At 43.6% G+C, this 25466-nt stretch overlaps 1 protein-coding gene across 1 annotated transcript; it reads right to left on the reverse strand.

Annotated features, from left to right (window-relative positions):
* Positions 1–7818: 7818 nt before the first annotated feature.
* Positions 7819–11997, reverse strand: LOC132894890 (proteinase-activated receptor 3). The gene is made up of 2 exons (XM_060935022.1): positions 11882–11997; positions 7819–9189 (listed from the first exon to the last, which is right to left on the reverse strand). The coding sequence occupies exons 1-2, from the start codon at positions 11934–11936 to the stop codon at positions 8120–8122; spliced, it is 1125 nt and encodes a 374-aa protein (XP_060791005.1). The 5' UTR covers positions 11937–11997; the 3' UTR covers positions 7819–8119.
* Positions 11998–25466: the final 13469 nt, after the last annotated feature.

The raw sequence follows: 25466 nt of genomic DNA on the forward strand, positions 1-25466 counted from the left end.
CTGTACCCACTGTAGCCTCAGATTACTGTTCTTGGCTAAAAGGAATGGATTTGATGCTGTAGGCCATCTTCTTTAAGGTTAGATGTGTTGTGCATGATGCTTCCTCACCATAGTTTTAAAGAGTGCTTATTTAAGTTACTGTAGCTTTCCTATCAACTCAAACCTGTCTGGTTGTTCTCCTCTGACCTCTCTCTTCAACAAGGAATCTCTGCTCTGCAGAATTGATGCTCATTTGATGTTATTTGTTTTTCGCACCATTCTGTGTAAACTCTAGAGATTACTGTGAGTGAAAATCCCAGGAGATCAGAAATTAAACATTAAGAGGTACTGCACAGAAATGTGTTTTTTCCATCCATCCATCCATCCATCCATCCATCCATTATCTGTAGCCGCTTATCCTGTCCTACAGGGTCATATGGGCAAACTGGAGCCTATGCCAGCTGAATACGGGCGAAAGGCGTGGTACACCCTGGACAAGTCGCCAGGTCATTGCAGGGCTGACACAAAGACACAGACAACCATTCACACTCACATTCACACCTACAGTCAATTTAGAGCCACCAATTAGCCTAACCTGCATGTCTTTGGACTGTGGGGGAAACCGGAGCACCCGGAGGAAACCCATGTGGACACGGGGAGAGCATGCAAACTCCACACAGAAAGGCCCTCGTTGGCCGCTGGGCTCGAACCCAGAACCTTCTTGCTGTGAGGCGACAGTGCTAACCACTACACCACCTGTGTTTTTTGAGCTGTAAACTAAATTATTTGACTGTACTGTGATGAAACAGCTCATTGCGAGTGTTAATACTGACAAAGTTACCATTTTTATAAAAATTGGCATGAGATTGAAAATGGCTCAAAACCCCATCTTCTGGTTTAACCCTTTGGTGACTGACCCCTTGAACATGGTTCCTCCAGGAACGATGACGTTTCAGTCGTCAAGACAACGGAAAAACTAAAATACAAGAGCATTTTGTTTTGTGCACAAGAGCATTGTGACGTATCTTTCTGTTTTTGTATTTTAGTTCTTCTGTTGTCTTGACAACTGAAAAGTCATAGTTCCTGGAGGAACCATTTTCAAGGGGTCAGTCACCAAAGGGTTAAACCATCCTGAACTTTTCAAAGTTGATGCTGATATAGAATCAACCATTTGGTACTTCTCTACCAGTGTGTCTCAATTTGTGTACTTCCGTACTTACACTTGTTATTTTGAGTATATAAATGCGTTCACACTGACAAGTGTGGCAACATGCAGTGCACTGATTGTTATAGTCCTCAAAATGTTGAGTGTGTAACACTGCACACTTTTCACCTTCAGTGGTTGCCATCTTGGCTACGTAACAGAGGAGGAGGGACCACCAACCTATAGTCAGCCATATGAAGAAGGGCATGTGGTCAACACCAATGGTCACATAATTTCTGTGTCATATGAAATATCTATGCACACAAGCAAGGAAAATTAAAACACATTCATTTTTAAGAGTTGAGCAAAAAAAAAGCAGATATTTTTGGCGGGTTATGCGACAATTGCAGTCAAATGTTGCAAGTATCATTTCTAATAAGTGCACAGCTTGCCATGTTTGATTTGAGACACTATCCTGTCGAAATTTGTGCACTATACAAGAAAGTGCATAGTGTGCACAGTGTACTACATGGAAGTGTACTAACGGAAGTACGTAAATTGAGACACAGCATTCATCATGAAATATTTATTAAAAAATAGTAATGTTTAACACCTTTTAATCAGAGGTGGGCGGCCCACCTCCCTCAGCCCCCACCCTTGAGTGGAAATCTGTAAAGCCGTGCTCATTTTCAAATTGATTGAGGCTCATCATTCACAGGAGTTTACACTATTTCCCTCCCTGCCCCGCCCCACCCCACCCCACCCCACCCTACCCTCCTCCTCAGCCCCTTCCTGCCCCCCCAGTCCATCCCCATCCCCCATCCCAGCCCCTTGCCCACCTTTAAAGGATATGGGACATGGATTTTTACCTGGGCATAATTATGTATAAAGGACATAAGAAATGCCATCTAAATCACTGCAGGGCGTCAAAAATGTGAAAATCATCACATTATTCAAGTTTTTTTATACATCAGCGTAAAACAAGGATTCGTTAATGAGCTAGGTGGTCACGTGAACCGTGACGCAACAAAAACTTTCCAAGGAGCCAGCGCTTGGGAATCTAATGTAAACAGGTTACCGAAATGGACACCATCAACAGTGATATTCCCGATGTTTCACAGAGATGTGAAGTTAGACCCTATCAATTCGAACCGATAGCTGGAAATTCACATGAACATAGATCTTGTCTTTACTCTGACGGGTCAGATGATTCTGAGAGTGAGAGTTCATTCAGTCCCCATGAAACTGAAAGCGGTCGGCTCGATAACACTTCCTGGTAAGTTAAAAACAATTCTGCTCAAAGGCTAATGATCTGTTGAAAGAAGTATTATTTTTGTATCATACATTGAAAGTTGGGCGGCACGGTGGTGTAGTGGTTAGCGCTGTCGCCTCACAGCAAGAAGGTCCTGGGTTCGAGCCCCGGGGCCGGCGAGGGCCTTTCTGTGCGGAGTTTGCATGTTCTCCCCGTGTCCGCGTGGGTTTCCTCCGGGTGCTCCGGTTTCCCCCACAGTCCAAAGACATGCAGGTTAGGTTAACTGGTGACTCTAAATTGACCGTAGGTGTGAATGTGAGTGTGAATGGTTGTCTGTGTCTATGTGTCAGCCCTGTGATGACCTGGCGACTTGTCCAGGGTGTACCCTGCCTTTCGCCCGTAGTCAGCTGGGATAGGCTCCAGCTTGCCTGCGACCCTGTAGAAGGATAAAGCGGCTAGAGATAATGAGATGAGATGAGACATTGAAAGTTCATCATAGATCTAGCTAAAGTCCGTTGCAAGCTAGTTTTTTTTTTGCTGATATTTTTCGAGATTGATTGAGATACAATGCTTCCAGAGTCCGAGATGAAAACATTCAAAATGGTGAAACGAGTCAGAATTATGATAATCAATAATTGATACACCCAAAATTATAATATTAATCCTTACCTCGGCTTTCAGTCGCTTAGCGCAGAGGTCTTCAACGGGGGGGGGGTCGCGAAATCGCACCGGATCACTCATATCAACAAAAATATTCCTGCCCTGTCCCCTGGCCTCCGTGCAGGGATGCAAACAGCGTGCCTTTCGGCGGATGCCGCCTTTTTCACGGCTGAATCGCGCAGATCCGATTAAAAAAAAAAATAGCGATATTAATTCATGAAACATGAAGTATAAGGATGAGAAAAAAACAGTTTAAATCGGGAAGCTGTGCAAATGTGCGCAGCTTCCCGATTTAAACTGGTTTTTTTTCTCATCCTTATACTTCCTGTTTCATGTTTCATGAATTAATATCGCTCAGTACCTGAGTATTAATGTTGAAAGAATCCTCAGTGAAATGGTCTGAACACAGTTTGTGGGAAACAGTAGGTGCAAAGTTTTTTCAACAGGTGTTCTGTAAAGTTATCCTACCTCTTGGATTTGTCCTACCAAGCCTACTGCGCATGCGCAGGTGAGCCCACACTTTCCTCAGCTTCAGGTCCTTGGGGAATGCAAAAAAACTTACTCCAGGGCATTTCCCATTGGAATTATTGCAACCATAAGCAGCACAATACACCATGATGTCCAATGTATGATGTCCAATGTACTTTAAAGACTATAAAAACAATTTTCTTGTCATCCACTTCTCCATTCATCTACCCGCTTGTGCTGTGCCCGAAAGTTTTTGTTACGTATGATCACGTGACAGCGGCTCTTCCGGTTGCAAGAAATGCATATCAGAAGTCGAGCATAAATGCCATATAATCATCATGAATATAATGATTTTGCTGAATTTAATAGATGATTTTGTATTTGTTGATGCAATTAATTCATATTTTTAATGGAAAGAAACTGATATAGCGTGCTTTTATGTTTCATGTCCCATATCCTTTAAGCATTTTTCAGAATTATGCAGTGGGTGGAGTTAGGCTTAGAGCTGGGGGTGAAGTTACAATTTAACTGAAGCTCATGATCCTTATTTTGTGCATCGCACAGCTGCCCCATGATGACTGCATGAAGATACAGATGTTTTGTTAGTGGATGGGGAGTGTATGTCAATGTTCATTTCATATTGGTATTCATTCTACACATTCCTGTCCAAAAGTATTGAAACAGCAAGGCCAATTCTTTGGTTTTTGCTACACACTGAAGACATTTGGCGTTTTGATCAAAAGATGAATATGAGACAACAGATAAGAATTTCAATTTTCATTTCCTGACTGTAACATCTAGATCTGTTTAATAACTTTGAACATGGAAGCATTGGTAGCAGACCACACAACTTGAAGTGAGCAAAAGTCTTGGAACAGAGAGATTAAAGTCAACAAAGTAAATAACATTTAATATTTGGTTGCATATCCCTTGCATATGGTTGCTTGTAGTAAATGCATCAAGCCAATGACATCACCAAATTGTTGCATTCTTCTTTTGTCATGCTTTTCCAGGTTTGTACTGCATCTTCTTCCAGTTTTTTTTTTTTGGGGGGGAGGGGTGTTTTCACCTTTCAGTCTCCTCTTCAGGAAGTGAAATGCATGCTGAATTGGGTTAAGGTCTGGTGATTAACTTGGCCAGTCTAAAGCCTTCCACTTTTTCCCATAAAGAAGCTCTTTGTTGTGTTGGCAGTGTATTTTGGGTCATTGTCTTGCTGCATGATGAAGTTCCTCCCAATTAGGTTGAATGCATTTCTCTGTAAATTGGCAGAAATAATGTTTCTGTAGTCTTCCGAATTCATTCTGCTGCTACCATTGTGAGTTACATCATCAATAAAGATTAGTGAGCCTGTTTGAGAAGAAACCCGCAAGAAATATGCAAATATTAGTGTCCATCATTTCGTGCCTTGACTCTAATGCCAATGTAAATATATTCTAATCAGTCTAGATCATTAGCTAGTGGTTATTAACTGATAACAATAAAAAAGATGCATAGATGGGCTGTCCTCAACTTGTCCACATCTTTCCTCTTCTCGACAGGGGGTGTAAGTTTTATTTGCACAAACCTCACCCACTGTCGCTTTAGATTAGTGTCTTTTCTCGGAAATTCGTGAACTGAATGTCCTGTTGTATATAAATTTGAACATCCAAACACAACGTAGTGCTTCCCCATCATTTTTATAGGATTCCTTCGACAGTATCCAATTTGGTTGAGTAAACAAGCTCGGAGTCAGATGAATGGAAATGACTCAGATAACTGGAGTTCCATGTGTGATGTCATGTGAGATTAGCCCTGGGGCAAGGCTGCCTTTTTCCGGGATCCAGAAGCTGCGATTTATCAAAAGTTTTGTACTTAATAATAAAATAACAATTTATATTATTTTGCCCCTGCTTTATTAATTCATTTTGGTCGTATATTCATTTTAAAGCATTACAATAAGGCATTACATACACTTTAACAGAAATAATGAAAAAAACAACAACACCACTGAATTAGAACGTGTGTCCAAACTTTTGGCTGGTACTGTATACCGTGGTGTTTGAAAGTTTGTGAACCCTTTAGAATTTTCTATATTTCTGCATAAATATGACCTAAAATATCATCAGATTTTCACAAAAGTCCTAAAAGTAGATAAAGAGAACCCAGTTAAACAAATAAGACAAAAATATTATACTTGGTCATTTATTTATTGAGGAAAATGATCCAATATTACATATCTGTGAGTGGCAAAAGTATGTGTATTTTTGCTTTCAGTATCTGGTGTGACCCCTTTGTGCAGCAATAACTGCAACTAAACGTTTCCGGTAACTGTTGATCAGTCCTGCACACAGGCTTGGAGGAATTTTAGCCCATTCCTCTGTACAGAACAGCTTCAACTCTGGGATGTTGGTGGGTTTCCTCACATGAACTGCTCGCTTCAGGTCCTTCCACAACATTTTGACTGGATTAAGGTCAGGACTTTGACTTGGCCAGTCCAAAACATTAACTTTATTCTTCTTTAACCATTCTTTGGTAGAACGACTTGTGTGCTTAGGGTCATTGTCTTGTTGCATGACCCACCTTCTCTTGAGATTCAGTTCATGGACAGATGTCCTGACATTTTCCTTTAGAATTTGCTGGTATAATTCAGAATTCATTGTTCCATCAATGATGGCAAGCCGAACTGGCCCAGATGCAGCAAAACAGGCCCAAGCCATGATACTACCACCACCATGTTTCACAGATGGGATAAGGTTCTTATGCTGGAATGCAGTGTGTTTTCCTTTCTCCAAACATAACGCTTCTCATTTAAACCAAAAAGTTCTATTTGTTCTCATCCGTCCACAAAACATTTTTCCAATAGCCTTCTGGGTTGTTAATGAACATTAACATTAGCCAATGTGAGAGAGGCCTTCAGTTGCTTAAAAGTTACCCTGGGGTCCTTTGTGACCTTGCAAACTATTACACGCCTTGCTCTTGGAGTGATCATTGTTGGTCGACCACTCCTGGGGAGGGTAACAATGGTCTTGAATTTCCTCCATTTGTACACAATCTGTCTGACTGTGGATTGGTGGAGTCCAAACTCTTTAGAGATGGTTTTGTAACCTTTTCCAGCCTGATGAGCATCAACAACGCTTTTTCTGAGGTCCTCAGAAATCTCCTTTGTTCGTGCCATGATACACTTCCACAAACGTGTTGTGAAGATCAGACTTTGATAGATCCCTGTTCTTTAAATAAAACAGGGTGCCCACTCACACCTGATTGTCATCCCATTAATTGAAAACACCTGACTCTAATTTCACCTTCAAATTAACTGCTAATCCTAGAAGTTCACATACTTTTGTCACTCACAGATATGTAATATTGGATCATTTTCCTCAATAAATAAATGACCAAGTATAATATTTTTGTCTCATTTGTTTAACTGGGTTCTCTTTATCTACTTTTAGGACTTGTGTGAAAATCTGATGATGTTTTAGGTCATATTTATGCAGAAATATCGAAAATTCTAAAGGGTTCACAAACTTTTAAGCACCACCGTATGTGTGTGTGTGCATATATACACACATATATATAAAATGTAATGTATGTTCATACATTCATTCTTCAACAAAGAAAAACAGTCTGCAAGAAGAGGACAGAAACAGATGAATAGACAAAATGTATAGTTAATGAGACATAGAAATAGGGAAAAAGATCATTGGGGCATATCCAGATTGTTAGCCATACTTCATTTGTTCTTTTCATTACTAATTAAGCCACAAGAGAAAGATTAGAACTGCACAGACATATTCTAGAACCACATGAAGCATTAATACTATAAATAAATAAATAAATAGTCTTTAACTCACTGAGATTGATATGCATTTATTGTGAAGTAATGTAATGGTCCTATTACAAAACAACCTAAAAATGAATCCGTGAAAGTAATTAAAATGTGCAGTTTGTCTACAGCAAAAAGATTTACATACAGATTTCTCATTCATAATAAGGGTAAATCTGGGTAGAGATGAACTTTTTAAAACCTTTTGCCCAGGCTTTCAAAGCGCGCACACACACACACACACACACACACACACACACACACACACACACACACACACACACACAAATACATCACAGTAGTCACAGTAGTACAATGTGCCCTTTATAGTCTTGCCTATTCAAATGGCTCTCCATGTTTTGTCCATGTATAATGGATAACCATTTGAAACCAAATAGCTGAGGCTTTGCATACCTGATCTGAATACTAATTCCACTTTCTTGCTGTTACAGAGATAATAATAATAATAATAATAATAATAATAATCTGAAATGAACACTAATACTACTCCTGTATCCAAATTTGTTTATTGACACAAATACACAATGCATATTTTATTTGGGATTAGCACACAGTTTTTCCATGCTGGTTCTGATATTTGAAAGAATTTCTAAACATAAAATGATCAAAAAACATCAAGGATACCATTGTGATATTGACATGCAATGGATCTTGCTAGTTTCATTTTTCTGGCCCAGAAATGAGCTTCTCCCAAATTTAGAACATAGCTTCTCTGCAGTTTACTCTAAATGCACGACTCAGACTGCATTTACAATTTCAATAAAGGAAGATTAGTCTCGACAAATAGCCAAATTTAAGTGGAAATGCTGTGCAAGTTTCCCTTGCGTGTCATAAAATAAAGCCTGGAGCCTGTTGTCCTGGACATGAGCACAAACAGAAATGGGTCCAAACAGCAGTGAAGGCAACAGAGACAGACCACTACATTAAAGTAAGTGTAGAAATTGTCGTTTGCACTCGTGTATATGTTTACATAGTGTAGGAAGTGTATGCAGCTGCTTGGGCTGAAACAAATGACGAAGATGAGAAAGACTAATGTGCTGGCCTTGATGTAGACACTCCAGTCATGGTGTGAACGGTTTAAATGCCATACAATTGAGGCAAAACATGCTGCAGTCACAAGAAGGGGAAGCAGGAAGCCTAATAATGTTAACCCTATGTTATAATACACTAGGAAGTTGTAAGCACCAACATCTGCAGGAAGGACATCATGGCATGTGGTGATTCCCAGCTGAGGGATGTGGTAGGTCTGACGAACTAGAAGATTGGGCAACATTGCCAATGAAAACACAAGCCACACACCTAAACTAGTCCAGGCCGTGCAGGAGCGCTTGGGAAGGCTTTTGTAAAAAAAGGGGTGCACCACAGCTAGGTAGCGCTTGATGCTCACACATGCTAATGTGTGAGCTGAGCAATACAAGTTGCCATAAAAGCAAGCAGTGATGAAACGGCAAGCAGCCTCACCAAACATCCAGTTGTTGCTCGAAAAGTGATAATGCACCTTGAGCAGCAGGCTGAGCAAGAGAAGAAGGTCTGAAGCTGCCAGGCTACAGCACAAGATGGCCACTGATACCACACGTACTTTAGTGCCAATTGAGACCAAAATGGCAACGTTGGCAGGGACTCCAATGACAATTGCCACCACATAGGTTGACGGGATGGCTCGTGTACTCAGTGAACTCCTGAGGTATGAGGCGCTGCTGTTGGTCAACAGTACAAGTGCTGGAGCAACAGCTCCAAAGGAGTGTGTTTGCATTTCTGTTGAATTTGGAGGGAGAGGAAGCTGAATGGGGATGGCATGACCCTGGAAAGTTCTTGGGTTGATACCGTTTGTAATGTTATGGCCATTTTTCTGCTGTTGCTGTCCTAAACAAAAGTAAAAGAGAGTTAGGGTTTTGGTTCTCTGCAAGATGGAACATTATTTGACTCTTATTTATCCGAATGGACTTAACACTACTAGGCTTCAGCATACTTCATGTGGAGAAGGCGTTCACCTGGCTTCCATGAACCATATAATGTAATTGAAGATGTATTCATTACAAGCAAGACATTGTTCAAGATGAATAATTCCAAGCATCACATCAGTTTCAATAGCATGCTAAACTCTCCCTTCTCAGCCCTTGATTTATTTAATGGTCTCACTCTCCCTATGTCTTATTTTATAAACTTGGAATAAATTATGGAGTTCCTTACGTTCTGTCAGCAACTACATCAACTCCTGTGTTGCTGTAGTTTATATTGGCAGTGGGCAATGTTCGTGTTATAGTCATGGAAATTGTCATAAAATTTTAATGGCACTACCAGGGGTACCTGAACATCTGTAAACAACAGCCAATATGAAACCACACAAATTATGTGAGTTTATAAGCTTATGAAGGTAGTTACATCTTCATACAACCCTCACAGACATTGTCTCTCTCCACAGTAAAATGCTGAGGCCATTATATTTATATATACAGTAGATATTCTATCCACATTCACTGGATATGAGAAATCGTGCACTCTGATTGGCTACCCTACTACTTGGATATCGGCTTATACACCGTGAGTAGAGAAAAAGAAAATGGCGGAAAGTCTTGCTGAACAAACCAAGGACGAAATAAAAACTCTACTGAAAACAAAACCCCAAAAATTGTTATCAAGTATTTAAAAGAAACAGAAAGTGGCTAGAGATAATGAGATGAGAAACAGCTAAAAGAATATAGGGTCCCCCCCATATCCTGTTCCACACTCCAGCCCAGTCGATGGCGGTAATGCACCTTTAAGTTGGCTTGCCAACCGCCAAAAAACCCTAAAGAAGAAGAAACCCCCCCCCCCCATAAAAAAAGCAGCAACAAAATATGGAATAAAAGTATTTGATGGTAAGAATGGGCGGCATGGTGGTGTAGTGGTTAGCGCTGTCGCCTCACAGCAAGAAGGTCCTGGGTTCGAGCCCCGGGGCCGGCGAGGGCCTTTCTGTGTGGAGTTTGCATGTTGTCCGTGTGGGTTTCCTCCGGGTGCTCTGGTTTCCCCCACAGTCCAAAGACATGCAGGTTAGGTTAACTGGTGACTCTAAATTGACCGTAGGTGTGAATGGTTGTCTGTGTGTCAGCCCTGTGATGACCTGGCGACTTGTCCAGGGTGTACCCCGCCTTTCGCCCGTAGTCAGCTGGGATAGGCTCCAGCTTGCCTGCGACCCCGTAGAAGGATAAAGCGGCTAGAGATGATGAGATGAGATGGTAAGAATGTATCTTTTTTTTATTTTTCAACAATTATGATTATAGCATTTCTCACAAATTGCTACTGTCATTTCGCCGATTTGTTTACATTCTAAGCGGAAATTATTTTGTCTGACACTTTGTTTCAAGTTTTTATTTCTCGAATTTGCAAAAAATAAAAATGCTCTGTTTCTCAAAATCCAGTGAATGTGGATAGTATAAAAAAGTTATTCCACTCAATCTCGTTGTACATGGCTTATAGCCGACTCAGCGCTATGCACCTCATTGGCTATCAGCTCATGTACGACTCAGTTTCGTGGAATAACTGTTTTATATATATATATATATATATATATATATATATATATATATATATATAAAACGGTTGCACAAAGGTATGATGTTTATCTTTAAGTAGTGAACATATTCATGAGTGAGCAAAGCAAACAAATGATATTTTCAAGCACGAGAAGATAAACTTTATATCTTCACGCCACTGTGTAATATTCTTTATATTATATGGACACATCCACAAAAAAATATGCACGTTAATCAAAAGTATTTTAATTTTGAACCAGTTTGACATGTTGACAACGCACGTCTAGTCAGCGGGAAAACACTGGGAGTGACGTCATCTGAGTGAAATATTGGGAAATATGTCACTCTGATCCGCAATATATTTCGTATGAAAATTGGGAGTTTTTCAAAACAAGAAGATAAACTTCATATCTTCAAACCGACATGTGATGCTCTTTTTATTATGTAGACACATTCACAAACAAACAGTACCCAAATTTATAAAAACAATTCATCGATTTCCCTGTGAGTGACATACACAGCAAAATCCCCAGTGTTGAATTAACACCCAGAGTGTTTATATAGGTCCAATTGGACTCAAATTAACTCTGAAAGTGTTAATTCAACACTGAGGAATTTGCTGTGTATAGAGATTTATGTCACTGTTTTGGTTCTCCATGTCCTGGATGTAGCTTGTAAGAAAAATACAAGTGGTGTATCTTGTGTCTGTATTATGAGAATTTTAAAATCCCACTATCAAATCCAGTACTAAACATAAATACAGTGCTACAGTAGTATATGTATTCATATGTCACTTATTGTGTAAGACCAGGCATTTTAAATAATCTGCCATCGGTCCACTTATTTCGTTAATATTGTTCTAGTTTAATACACACAATGTAATGAATTCAGTGACACGTCAGCATGTAAATTAACATGATTTCTCAAGCTAATTTAATATAATATAAATGATTATGATATTCTCATTCATTTAATCCACACAGTCTATAATATAGTATAAAAAAGTTGCTTCAAATGGTTAAATAAAATTAGGTTTTTTTTACCTTGTGCCATTCCTAAAAGTAAAGTCAACAAGAAGATGATGGATGTATTTGCCATGGCAACTGAATACTTCAATCTCTCCCAAAGGATAACTGCAGACTAAACAATTCTATCAGCATCAGCCTTATTAATCCACAATTAAAGGAGAAGAACAAAGGGCAGAGACTCTCTTCATCTGAACATGCTCTAACTTCTGCCCAAAAAAATCCCCCAAAGTATTTTCTCTCTCTCTCTCTCTCTCTCTCTCTCTTCCTCTCTCTCTCTCTCAACTACTGGCAGCAAAATTCCTCAGCACTTACATAACCCAGTCCCCTCAACATTCTGCTTTACATGTTGTTGTTATTGTTGTTCTTAGCACATCTGTCACTTTCAGTCAACATCATAGCCATCAGGACTGGAAATTAGTAATGGTAGTTGTGCAGTGTTTTTTATTACTATGGAGTGACAGTGTTGATATATCATATTTAATCCCCCATGACTGGCAATGTATAGTGTTTTGCAAAAGTATTCATCCCCCTTGGTGTTCATGAACTTTAAAGGAACAGTCCACCGTACTTCCATAATGAAATACGCTCTTATCTGAATTGAGACGAGCTGCTCCGTACCTCTCCGAGCTTTGCGCGACCTCCCAGTCAGTCAGACGCAGTCAGATGCGCTGTCACTCCTGTTAGCAATGTAGCTAGGCTTAGTATGGCCAATGGTATTTTTTGGGGCTGTAGTTAGATGCGACCAAACTCTTCCGCGTTTTTCCTGTTTACATAGGTTTATATGACCAGTGATATGAAACAAGTTCAGTTACACAAATTGAAACGTGGCGATTTTCTATGCTATGGAAAGTCCGCACTATAATGACAAGCGTACTAACACCTTCTGCACGCTTCGGCAGCGCATTGATACAGAGCTCAGATATCAATGCGCTGCCGAAGCGCACAGAAGGTGTTAGTACGCCTATCATTATAGTGCGGACTTTCCATAGCATAGAAAATCGCCACGTTTCAATTTGTGTAACTGAACTTGTTTCATATCACTGGTCATATAAACCTATGTAAACAGGAAAAACGCGGAAGAGTTTGGTCGCATCTAACTACAGCCCCAAAAAATACCATTGGCCATACTGAGCCTAGCTACATTGCTAACAGGAGTGACAGCGCGTCTGACTGACTGGGAGGTCGCGCAAAGCTCGGATAGGTACGGAGCAGCTCGTCTCAATTCAGATAAGAGCATATTTCATTATGGAAGTACGGTGGACTGTTCCTTTAAGGTCACCACAATGCTTTTGGATCAACACATATACATAAAATCCTTAAAAAGGTTATATAAGTTGTCCTTTTCTCTAAAACAAATAGGCATAAAACGCACAAGTTCATCTCATTATCTCTAGCTGCTTTATCCTGTTCTACAGGGTCGCAGGCAAGCTGGAGCCTATCCCAGCTGACTACGGGCGAAAGGCGGGGTATACCCTGGACAAGTCGCCAGGTCACTGCAGGGCTGACACATAGACACAGACAACCATTCACACCTATGGTCAATTTAGAGTCACCAACCTCACCTGCATGTCTTTGGACTGTGGGGGAAACCGGAGCACCCGGAGGAAACCCACGCGGACACGGGGAGAACATGCAAACTCCACACAGAAAGGCCCTCGTCGGCCACGGGGCTTGAACCCGGACCTTCTTGCTGTGAGGCGACAGCGCTAACCACTACACCACCGAACGCACAAGTTATTAGAACCAAAAATATTATTTTGCTATGGACAATTTGTCAATAACATGCAAAGTAGTGCAACAAATGATTATGCTAGTTTGCATAATATGCATAACAGCCTCAACACATACAGTATTATCACATTGTTATGAAAACATGCAAAACAGAGTTGGGCAAATGAGACAAAGTCATTCCTATTAAAAAAAACTGAATATGTGGCAGGAAAAAATATAAAAGACACTTATTTTAGAGTGCAGACCTAAAACAAATCAGACAACCAGCCTTTTCCCAACTTTCTGAAAGCCACTTGAACTGAAAGTTTCTTTTACTGAAGATGTCATTGGCTTCATGTTTGGCATTGAGTTATTCTTGAATGTAGAACAGAAACAATTACATGACTGTAGTAATCCCTGATGTGGGTGGGGCACAGAAGCATGGCAGGCGAGAGTAAGTGTTCACACAGACACTTTATTTTGCTGTTTTCCTTAGCTTTTCATCTTTTCTCAGTCACACACGCAACACACACGTGTTCTGGTCGGAGGCGCCATTCTTCTCTCCTCTCCCCCTCCCTTTATACTCCATCCCTGCAACACACACACACACACACCAATCGACACCAGGTGTAATGACTTAGCCACTTACCTTCCCTGACCCCGCCCTCCATTCACAGACTGCTGCTTGGTCACGCCCCCGCTGCCACATACTCCCACCGCCCGACTCAGGCCGGGGAGCCGTCCGGCCTGAAGCTGACTCCCCCCCCGACGGGACAGGAAGTCCGCCGCCACCATCTGTGCCCCCGGCCTGTGGATCACCTCGAACTTAAATGGCTGGAGAGTGAGATACCAACGGGTGATCCACGCATTGGCATCCTTCATGCGGTGGAGCCACTGGAGGGGCATGTGGTCCGAACAGAGAGTGAAAGGGCGCCCCAGCAGGTAGTATCGGAGGGCGAGGACCGCCCACTTGATGACGAGACACTCCTTTTCAATTGTGCTGTACTTGCTTTCGCGCATCAACAGCTTTCAGCTGATGTACAGCACTGGGCGCTCCTCACCCTCCACCTCCTGGGACAAAACGGCCCCCAGCCCCCTGTCCGATGCATCAGTCTGCAAAATAAAGGGGAGAGAGAAGTCAGGGGAGTGTAAAAGTGGCCCCCCACACAGCGCAGCTTTTACCTCAGAGAAGGCCTGTTGGCATTGCGCCGTCCACTGGACCGGATCTGGAGCCCCCTTTTTAGTGAGGTCGGTTAGCGGGCTGGTGACGTCCGAATAGTTAGGTAGAAACCTACGATAATAGCCAGCCAGCCCCAAGAACCGCCTCACCTCCTTTTTGGTCTTGGGCCTCGGGCAAGCCGCAATCGCTGCAGTCTTGTTAATTTGGGGACGCACCTGCCCATGACCCAAGTGGAACCCCAGATACTGTACTTCCGCCTGCCCAATCGCACACTTTTTCGGGTTAGCTGTGAGGCCCGCTCGCCTCAGTGACTTTAGAATAGCCCTCAGGTGTTCCAAGTGCCGCGGCCAATCATGACTGTAGATTATTATGTCATCTAGATAGGTGGCCACGTAGGCAGCATGAGGGCGGAGGACCCTGTCCATAAGCCGCTGGAACATAGCGGGCGCTTCAAACAACCCAAAGGGGAGCGTGATGAATTGGTGTAAACCAAACGGTGTGGAAAAGGCCGTTTTCTCTCGGGATAGAGGAGTCAAGGGGATCTGCCAATATCCCCTGGTTAGATCCAGTGTTGAATAAAAGCGAGCAGCGCCTAACCGATCAAGCAACTCATCAATGCGAGGCATTGGGTACGTGTCAAATTTAGACACCGCGTTGACCTTTCTATAGTCCACACAGAACCGGACCGACTCATCAGTCTTGGGAACCAGGACCACTGGGCTGCTCCAGTCACTGTGGGACTCCTTGATTATGCCCATTTCGAGCATGGCCTTGAGTTCATCCCAAACCACCTTTTTCTTGTGTTTGGGCAAGCGGTAAGGGAGGCTACGCACTATCACCCCTGGGGGCGTTTCGATGTGGTGTTCTATGAGGTGGGTACGACCCGGAAGGGGCGAGAACATGCCAGAAAATTCCTTCTGCAACTTGGCTACCTCCGTGAGTTGGGTTGGCGAGAGGTGGTCTCCACAAGGGACCGGAGTGGTCTGAGATGTTATCTTTTTTACCTCCGGCCCCAGCTCCGCCTTCTCTGGGACTACCGACGCCAACGCGACGGGGACCCCCTCATTCCAGCATTTTAAAAGGTTGAGGTGGTAGACTTGCAGTGCCCCACCCCTATCCGTTCGCTTCACCACATAGTCGATGTCCCCGACTCGCCGTGTGACCTCGAAGGGCCCTTGCCACTTGGCGACTAATTTAGAACTCGACGTGGGCAATAATATGAGTACTTTGTCTCCCGGCGTGAATTATCTAAGGCGCGTGCCCCTGTCATACAGCTGGCTTTGACGTTCTTGTGCCTGCCGTAGATTCTCCTGGGTTAGTTGCGTGAGGGTGTGGAGTTTTGCACGCAGGTCAAGAATGTACTGGATTTCATTTTTACTCGGTGAAGGTCCCTCCTCCCAGTTTTCCCGCAGCACATCCAGAATGCCACGCGGCTTACGCCCATATAATAATTCAAAGGGAGAGAACCCTGTGGAGGCTTGTGGGACCTCACGTACTGCGAATAACAGGGGCTCGAGCCACTTATCCCAATTACGCGCATCTTCCCTTACGAATTTCCGGATTATGTTTTTGAGTGTCTGGTTAAATCACTCTACTAATCCATCCGTTTGTGGGTGATAGACACTGGTGCGAATAGACTTAATCCCCAGTAACCCATATAGCTCGCGTAATGTGCATGACATAAACGAGGTGCCTTGGTCTGTCAGGATTTCTTTCGGAATCCCGACCCGGGAGATAAAGCGGAAGAGTGCCTCTGCAATACTACATGCTGAGATATTGCGGAGAGGCACTGCTTCCGGATATCGCGTTGCATAGTCCACTAGAACTAAAATAAAGCGATATCCCCGTGCTGACCGATCTAATGGCCCGACGAGATCCATCCCAATTCGCTCAAACGGGGTCTCAATTAGAGGAAGAGGGCGCAACGGCACTTTTGGAGTGGCTGCAGGATTGTCTAATTGGCATTCACGGCACGCCACACACCACCGACGGACATCCCCGCGAATCCCTGGCCAATAGAACCGGGCCATTATTCGGGCTAGTGTTTTGTCTTGCCCCAAGTGTCCAGCCATGGGATTAAAGTGAGCCGCATGGAATACGAGTTCCCTATGGCTCTTTGGGATTAACAACTGGGTTACTTGTTCCTTAGTTTGAGTGTCCTGCATCACTCGGTACAATCTATCTCTAATAAGGGCAAAATAGGGGAAGGTCGGTGCCGCACTCGGCTGAAGAGTTTGACCATCGATTACTCTCACTTGGTCAAATGCATGGTGCAGAGTCTCGTCCCGCGACTGCTCTAACGGGAAATCCCCAAGGGACTCCCCGAGAAAGGAAGGAGGAGCGGGCTGCTCCTCACTCTGATGCGGTATCGACGTGGACGGCTCTGCGACAGCTTCTCCAGCCAATGCCACACCGGGATCTTCCCATGACCTACTAAGGCAGGACCCACTATGTGTTAAATACTCCATTAATTCTTTAAATCCCAGCCAATCAGTTCCCAAAATCAACGAGTGGGTAAGACAAGGACTAACCGCCGCCTTTATTCTATGCGTTTGGCCCCGGAATAGAATATGGACAGACACTAGCAGGTAATGGTGAACATCCCCATGCACACACAACACCTTCACCACTTGTGCTCCCCCCAATGCCTCACCTTGCACCAGGCGTTGGTGAATTGAGGTCTGATTACAACTGGAATCCACCAAAGCGTGATATATATCCCCTTGAATACTCACCGGTATGCGATACGTTCCGGCCCGATCGGGGGCGGTTTCTGGCACGTCGGGGATCCGGATGACAGCACCCACCTCCCTTGTGGAGTTCTGACTCTGGCGATGCTCCGATTCCCCGCCGCGCCAGCACACTGGCCCAGGCTTTCCCTCTGCACTGGTGTTATGGGTGTCAATCACCTGAGGGGGACAGACACAGAACACAGAAAAGGGAGATGGGAAGACACCACGGGTGCAACGGGCCGGCTGGGGAGGAGCCAGCCACCGCCTTCGTGGCAGGGGAATGGGGTGGAGAGGGGGACAAGAGACAGGAGAGAGAGAGAGAGAGAGAGAGAGAGGGAAGAGAAGCGAGGGGAGATGCCTCATCTGCCTGCTGTCAGAGCCGCCTCCAGATGGTCCTCCGCCAGCTCGATGGCTCGTTCCAGCGATGCCGGGCGGTGACACTGGACCCATTCCGCCGTTCCTTCCAGAAGTTGAGAGATAAACTGCTCCAGTGCCACCAGATCAATGATCTCCTTGGCGTCGCGGTCTTCCGCCCTCAGCCACCACTGGCAGGCGTCCCGGAGTTGCTGGCTGAATGCAAACGGCCGGCCGACCTCCTCCAGTGTCAGCGTCCGGAAGCGCTGATGGTGTTGCTCCGGGGAGCGGCCGAGCCATTACAGGATGGCTTTCTTTAGGTCCGCATAGACCAGCCGGCTGTCAGCAGGGAGCTGCTGCGCTGTAAGCTGCGCCTCGCTAGTCAGGAGCGGGAGGAGGCGTGCCACGCGCTGCTCCAGCAGCCACCCCCACGCCTCGGCTGCTTGCTCAAAGAGAGCAAGGAACGCTTCCGGATCATCCTGCAGTCCCATCTTCGTGAGGGTGGCGGCAGCGGTGGCCGATGACCCGGCTGGCGTGAGCAGGTGCCGGAACGCCTGGTGATCTTCCTGCTGGGCCAGCATCAAGGCTTCGAAGCACTGCTGCTGCTCCTTCTGGAGTGTGATCAGCACTTGATGCTGGTTCTGCTGGGCGGTAGCAAGGGCAAGGATGAGCTCTTTGAACAGGGAGGACTCCATGGGGTGGTTCTCTTCTGTGGTCCCGGGTTTCAGCACCACTGTAGTAATCCCTGATGTGGGTGGGGCACAGAAGCACGGCAGGCGAGAGTAAGTGTTCACACAGACACTTTATTTTGCTGTTTTCCTTAGCTTTTCAGCTTTTCTCAGTCACACACGCAACACATACGTGTTCTGGTCAGGGGTGCCATTCTTCTCTCCTCTCCCCCTCCCTTTATACTCCATCCCTGCAACAAACAAACACACACACACACACACACACACACACACACACACACACACACACACACACACACACACACACACCAATTGACACCAGGTGTAATGACTTAGCCACTTACCTTCCCCGACCCCGCCCTCCATTCACAGACTGCTGCTTGGCCACGCTCCCGCTGCCACAATGACATAATACATAACTAGACAGGGACACTCTAACGAGTGCAAACCCCGCCTTTTCTCTATTAAAATACATTGGGCGAAAATTTCGAAGTTCTGCCATGACCTTGACCTTTGACCTCCAAAATTTAATGGTTTCCTTCCTGGGTGATTGGCAACACGTACAAAATTTGGTCCAAATCGATCCATTGGTTCTTGAGATATCTTGCAGACACACAGACAGACAGACAGATACACACACACACAGACTGACGCAGGTGAAAATAATATCCCCTCCGACTACTGTCGGCGGGGTTAACAAATACTATAGTATGCTCTTGAAAATTGTCAGTAGTGATGTTAACTGTCCACAGTAAACAGAGGCCATATTGAGTTCTTTTTGTGAGTGCTAACCACCAACAGCTTGTGCCCTACAGACTCTTTCCTGTGCAAGTGTGTTTTTTGAAACATATCAAAACAGAAATGAAACCCTTCCTGACAAACAGAAGGAAACGTCCATCCATCATCCATAACCACCTATCCTGTACAGCAGTGGTTCCCAAACTTTCTCTGCTGGGCCCCCCTTTGGTAGATAAGAAAATTTTTGCACCCCCCCCAGACAAAAAGAGAAAAAAGAAGATAAACAGGACACACATACACATTTTGTTTTCAGACTCCATTGCAGTTTATTAATACAAACCTCAACCTTTTTTGAACAAATAAAAGTAAACTGCCATAAAACTACAGGTTGCAATATAATTATTAACCCCGCCGACAGTAGTCGGAGGGGTTATTATTTTCACCTGCGTCAGTCTGTGTGTGTGTGTGTGTGTATCTGTCTGTCTGTCTGTCTGTCTGTCTGTCTGTGTGTCTGCAAGATATCTCAAGAACCAATGGATCGATTTGGACCAAATTTTGTACATGTGTTGCCAATCACCCAGGAAGGAAACCATTAAATTTTGGAGGTCAAAGGTCAAGGTCATGGCAGAACTTCGAAATTTTCGCCCAATGTATTTTAATAGGGAAAAGGCGGGGTTTGCACTCGTTAGAGTGTCCCTGTCTAGTTATAACTGTTTTCAAGCACCTTAACTGTGTAACAGGTTTCTTTTTTTAATATTCACCATTATCAATGCAGTTTTCAAACATTGCCTCTCTGCAAAAATGGGTTTTAAAACATGACCAACTCCCTGAGAAGAAAAAAAAAACCCTAAAGATTTGTTGTGCAAGAATGACACCTTTAATCCTCGCATCTTTTCAGTGACCGGTGTGGGCCTGCTTCATGCTGCAGATCTTCTCAAATCTGGGTTGCAGTTTTGAGATTGCCACTCTGAGTTCATTTTCAATGTCCAGCTTTGATCTGTATCTTGTCTTGATTGAGGCCACAGCAGAAAAACCTCTCACATAGGTAGGATGTGGCAAAAGGAAGAAGTATGGCCAGGGCTCTCTTACCTAGCAGTGGGTAATCTTTCTCCACTCCAATCCAAAATGCAGCCAGTGTCTTTGACTGAAACTGCAGCCTCATTGTTGAATCAGAGGTGACATCAATGAACTGTTCCTCCTCTGATGTGCTGGAGTCGGCAGGTGGTGTTGCACTGAAGGGGTCACGGATCCAGTCATATTCTTTGGGATCCTGCATCAGGAAATATTTCTGGAAATGGTTCTGAAGGGCAGAGATGTGTGCTTTCATGCATGGGATCACTGTGTTCTGCAGTTTGTTGTCTTCAATGAATGATTTCAGGTTCTCAAATGAGTCCACGTTTCCAACCTTCACTCATTGCAGCCACATCTCAAGTTTTCTGGTGAATGATGTGATTTTATCTGCCAGATGTGGGAGGTGTGTATTTGTGCCCTGCAACTGCAAATTCACTTCACTGAGTTTCAGAAACATGTCACTGAGGTATGCAAGTTTCATGAGGAACTTGTTACAGTAAAATTTGTGGGCAAGATCATTGCCCTCTTCATTCAAAAAGATACGGATTTCATCTCGCAGTTCAAAGACCCTGGACAGCACCTTCCCACGTGACAGCCATCGGGACTCGCTGTGAAACAGAACATCTGTGTGGTCGGAGCCCATTTCCTCGCACAGTGCTGAAAAAATCCGGGCTTTGATAGGTCATGTTTTGATGTACAGTAGTTGACGGTGGCAATAACGTCGGTCATTACATCATTCAGCTCGGGACTCAGCTGTTTAGATGCCAGTGCTTCGCGGTGTATCATGCAGTGCGTCCACTGCACATTGGGGGAGACGTGCTTGATGAGCGCTTGCAGCCCTGCCCGTTTCCCAGCCATAGCCTTCGCCCCATCAGTACAGATCCCCACACAGTCCTCCCATTTCAGGTTGGCCTCTTTCAAATAAGAGTCAATGATTTTAAACAGTTCTTCTGCTGTGGCTCTGCCAGTAACTTTTCTGCAGAAAAGCAATTCCTCCCTCATGTCATCTCCATCTATGAATCTGACGTAAGTAATTAATAAGCAGTCTTTGTTACTATCAGTGGCTTCATCCATCTGAAGAGAAAAGCGGCTGTCACGCACTTTGTCATTAAGCTGCTCCTCTATGTCCTTTGACATGTCATAAATGCGCCTGCCGATGGTGTTGTTGGACAGAGGAATAGCCCTTAGTTTGCTGGCTGCAGTGTCATCAAGTATAGTTGATACCATGTCCATAGCACAGGGAAGTACTAATTCCTCCACTATTGTGTGCGGCTTTTTACACTGTGCCACTCAGTAGGCAACTTTATATGAGGCGAGTTGAGCATTTGCCGGCACGGATGCAGCTTTAGTAAATAGGGACTGTTGAGCACGGCAGTTTACGAGTTTTTGTCTGAAAAACTCAACTGGCTTGTCTTTGTGCTCTGGATGTTTTGTCTCCAAGTGGCATCTTAGCTTGTTCGGCTTCAAGCTGTCACAAGCTAGCACTTTAAGACGGACAACACACTGCGGTCTCTCCTCATTACCCACCATTGTACAGGTGAAGCCAAAGACAAGATATGTCTCGTCATGTTTTCTTGTCTTTGCCTTGGAATGAACTTGCTTTGGAAGCACATTTGGCGATGCTTCATCCTCTGATTTGCATTTACGTGGGAGCCCCCCGCCCCCCGCCAAAAACTTCTCCATGTTATGCTAGCAGTGTAATTTATTTATTGATTGATTCATTCATTCATTCCATCCATGCCCCCCACTTTGGGAACCACTACTGTACAGGGTCACGGCAAGCTGGAGCCTATCCCAGCTGACTACGGGTGAGTGGCGGGGTACACCCTGGACAAGTCGCCAGATCATCACAGGGCTGACACATGGAGACAAACAACCATTCACACTCACTCACATTCACACCTACAGTCAATTAGCCTAACCTGCATGTCTTTGGACTGTGGGGGAAACCGGAGCACCCGGAGGAAACCCACGCAGACACGGGAGAACATGCAAACTCCACACAGAAAGGCCCCCGTTGGCCGCTGGGCTCAAACCTTCTTGCTGAGAGGCAACAGTGCTAACCATTACACCACACACCTCATGAACATAAATACAGTGCCTTGCAAAAGTATTCATACCCCTTGAACTTTTTCACATTTTTCCACCTTACAACCACGAACTTAAAAGTTTTTTATTGAGATTTTATGTGATAGACCAACACAGAGTAGCACATAATTGTGAAGTGAAATGAAAATGATAAATGGTCTTCAAAATTTTAAACAAATAAAAATCTGAAAAATGTGGTGTGCATTAGTATTCAGCCCCCCTGCGTCAATACTTTGAAGAGCCACCTTTTGCTGCAATTACAGCTGCAAATCTTTTGTGGTATGTCTCTACCAGCTTTGCACATCTAGACACTGAAATTTTTGCCCATTCTTCTTTGCAAAATAGCTCAAGCTCAGCCAGATTGGATGGAGAGCATCTGTGAACAGCAATTTTCAAGTCTTGCCACAGATGCTCAATGGGATTTAGGTCTGGACTTTGACTGGGCCATTCTAACACATGAATATTCTTTGATCTAAACCATTCCATTGTAGCTCTGGCTGTATGTTTAGGGTCATTGTCTTGCTGGAAGGTGAATCTCCTTCCCAGTCTCAAGTCTTTTGCAGCCTCCAACAGGTTTTCTTCCAGGATTGCCCTGTATTTAGCTCCAACTCTGACCAGCTTCCCTGTCCCTGCTGAAGAAAAGCATCCCCATAGCATGAAGCTGCCACCACCATGTTTCACAGTGGGGATGGTGTGTGCAGAGTGATGAGCAGTGTTAGTTTTCCGCCACACATAGCGCTTTGCATTTAGGCCAAAAAGTTCAACTTTGGTCTCATCTGACCAAAGCACCTTCTTCCACATGTTTGCTGTGTCCCCTACATGGCTTCTTATGCCTGTCTTTCAACAATGGCTTTCTTCTTGCCCCTCTTCCAAAAAGGCCAGATTTGTGGAGTGTACGACTTATAGTTGTCCTGTGCACAGATTTTCCCACCTGAGCTGTGGATTTCTGCAGCTCCTCCAGAGTGATCATGGGCCTCTTGGCTGCTTCTCTGACCAGTGCTCTCCTTGCTCGCTCTGTCAGTTTAGGTGGACGGCCATGTCTTGGTAGGTTTGCAGTTGTGCCATACTTTTTCCATTTTTGAATGATGGATTGAACAGTGCTTCTTGACATGTTCAGAGCTTGGGATATTTTTTTATAACCTAACCCTGCTTTAAACTTCTCCAGAACTTTATCCCTGACCTGTCTGGTGAGTTCTTTGGTCTTCATGATGCTGTTTGTTCTTCAGTGTTCTCTAACAAACCACTGAGGCTTTCACAGAACAAGTGTATTTATGCTGAGAGTAAATTACACACAGTAGGACTCTATTAACTAATTAGATGACTTCTGAAGGCAATTGATTGCACTGGATTGTATTTAGAGGTATCAGAGTACAGGGGGCTGAATACTAATGCACACCACATTTTTCAGATTTTTATTTGTTTAAACTTTTGAAGACCATTTATCATTTTCATTTCACTTCACAATTATGTGCTACTCTGTGTTGGTCTATCACATAAAATCTCAATAAAAAACTTTTAAGTTTGTGGTTGTAAAGTGGAAAAATGTGAAAAAGTTCAAGGGGTATGAATACTTTTGCAAGGCACTGTAGGTTCAGCCACACACCTCATGATTGACCAGGTCTGGTATTAAGATCAAAAAGGTCAAGATGAAGTTGAAAAGATGATACTTCAATTTTTAAAAAAATTATTTGTGTCTTGATTTTCTGTTTGTAGTTTTGGTAATTTAGCCACAACATGCCAATGTGCATGTGTTGTGTGCTGGACTATTTATTGGCTGCTAAGAGCATGGTATCAGTCTGTCCATCTAACTCTAAGCAAGAAAGTGAATATTTCCCAAAATGTCAAACTGTTCTCTTAAACTTGTATATTCAACTAATTAATAATAATAAATTCTTATTACTATAACAAAAAAAGCATTTCATACAATATGTTGTGTATTGTTGCTCAATACTACATTTTGTCCAAGATAGCTTCTTTGTGGAAAAAAAACAACAACATGCAATCAATCCAGTTCGGCTTCAGGTGTTATGGTTGTTATTACAGTTGTGAAAATCTCCCTTTTACAACATTACTATAAATCTAAGATATTTACTGTGTCCCCTTTCGACAAGATGTACTGACATGCATATTACTGTCATCTGCATTTTCTCCCAGGAAGATGATGAGATCTTTCAGGACACACTGTCTCTGAAGCTGAACGTCCTCAGTCAACATAATCTTGATTAATTGATAGGTCAATCTTGATAGGACAACATAATCTTGAATAACTTTTTTTCAAAATTTCTGAAGACAGATGTCCTTACTCTTACAGATAAACTCCTGTATTTGCTTTATTTAAAAATGGTCGGCCATTTATGATGCTAGGATTTAATTTAAAAAAAAAATGTGTGAGCTCAATGATGTAGCTTGTGAGTCGCTGAAAACATGTCCTACATATGAAAGACATGGTCAGTTTTGGTCTATTCACCCCTCTCAGCTACGGAAAAAAAAAAATCTCATGGTCTCCTTTGATGACACAGATGTACCTGGTCCAAAGTGTCCATGATATCAGCAGTCTTCTGGCGTGTTGCTCCTCCTTTGGCATGGATGACTCTGATCAGCTGACTTGAGTATATGTCTAACTGTAAAATGAATTTCTCTTCAAGAGGAACAGCCATGAGCCTCTGGAACTCTGCATTTATCTAAAACAAAAAAAACAAACAAATGACAGTGGATATGGTATCCTGAATCAAAGGAAATGCAGCTCGCCTCAACCTGTATAATTTTAACAAAATAACCACTGAAGCATGCCTGTACAATGGCCAAAATGTCAATATACCAAAAATTGTAACAAATATGTAAACTGAAAACATACATTTTTGTCAGTAAGCACCATAGACTGTAAAAAATATTGGACTAAACCTCTGTGACGTCACTCATAGGATTTCTGAAGAGCGGGTTTGAAGCTCAAATAAGGAGGCTATGGGCGTCATCATCCTGGCAGCACCCGACTCCACCTAACTCCCAGCTAGTCCATAAATGTTGAAAAGGGGTGGGGA

This window comes from Neoarius graeffei, chromosome 12 (assembly GCF_027579695.1).
Source record: "Neoarius graeffei isolate fNeoGra1 chromosome 12, fNeoGra1.pri, whole genome shotgun sequence".
Taxonomy (NCBI): domain Eukaryota; kingdom Metazoa; phylum Chordata; class Actinopteri; order Siluriformes; family Ariidae; genus Neoarius; species Neoarius graeffei.

Coding starts and splice junctions, on each gene's coding strand:
- LOC132894890 (XM_060935022.1), bottom strand. CDS start 11,936: ATGGCAAATACATCCATCATCTTCTTGTTGACTTTACTTTTAGGAATG. Junction 9,190..11,881: donor ACTTTTAGGAATGGCACAAG/GTAAAAAAAACC, acceptor ACTTTTGTTTAG/GACAGCAACAGCAGAAAAAT.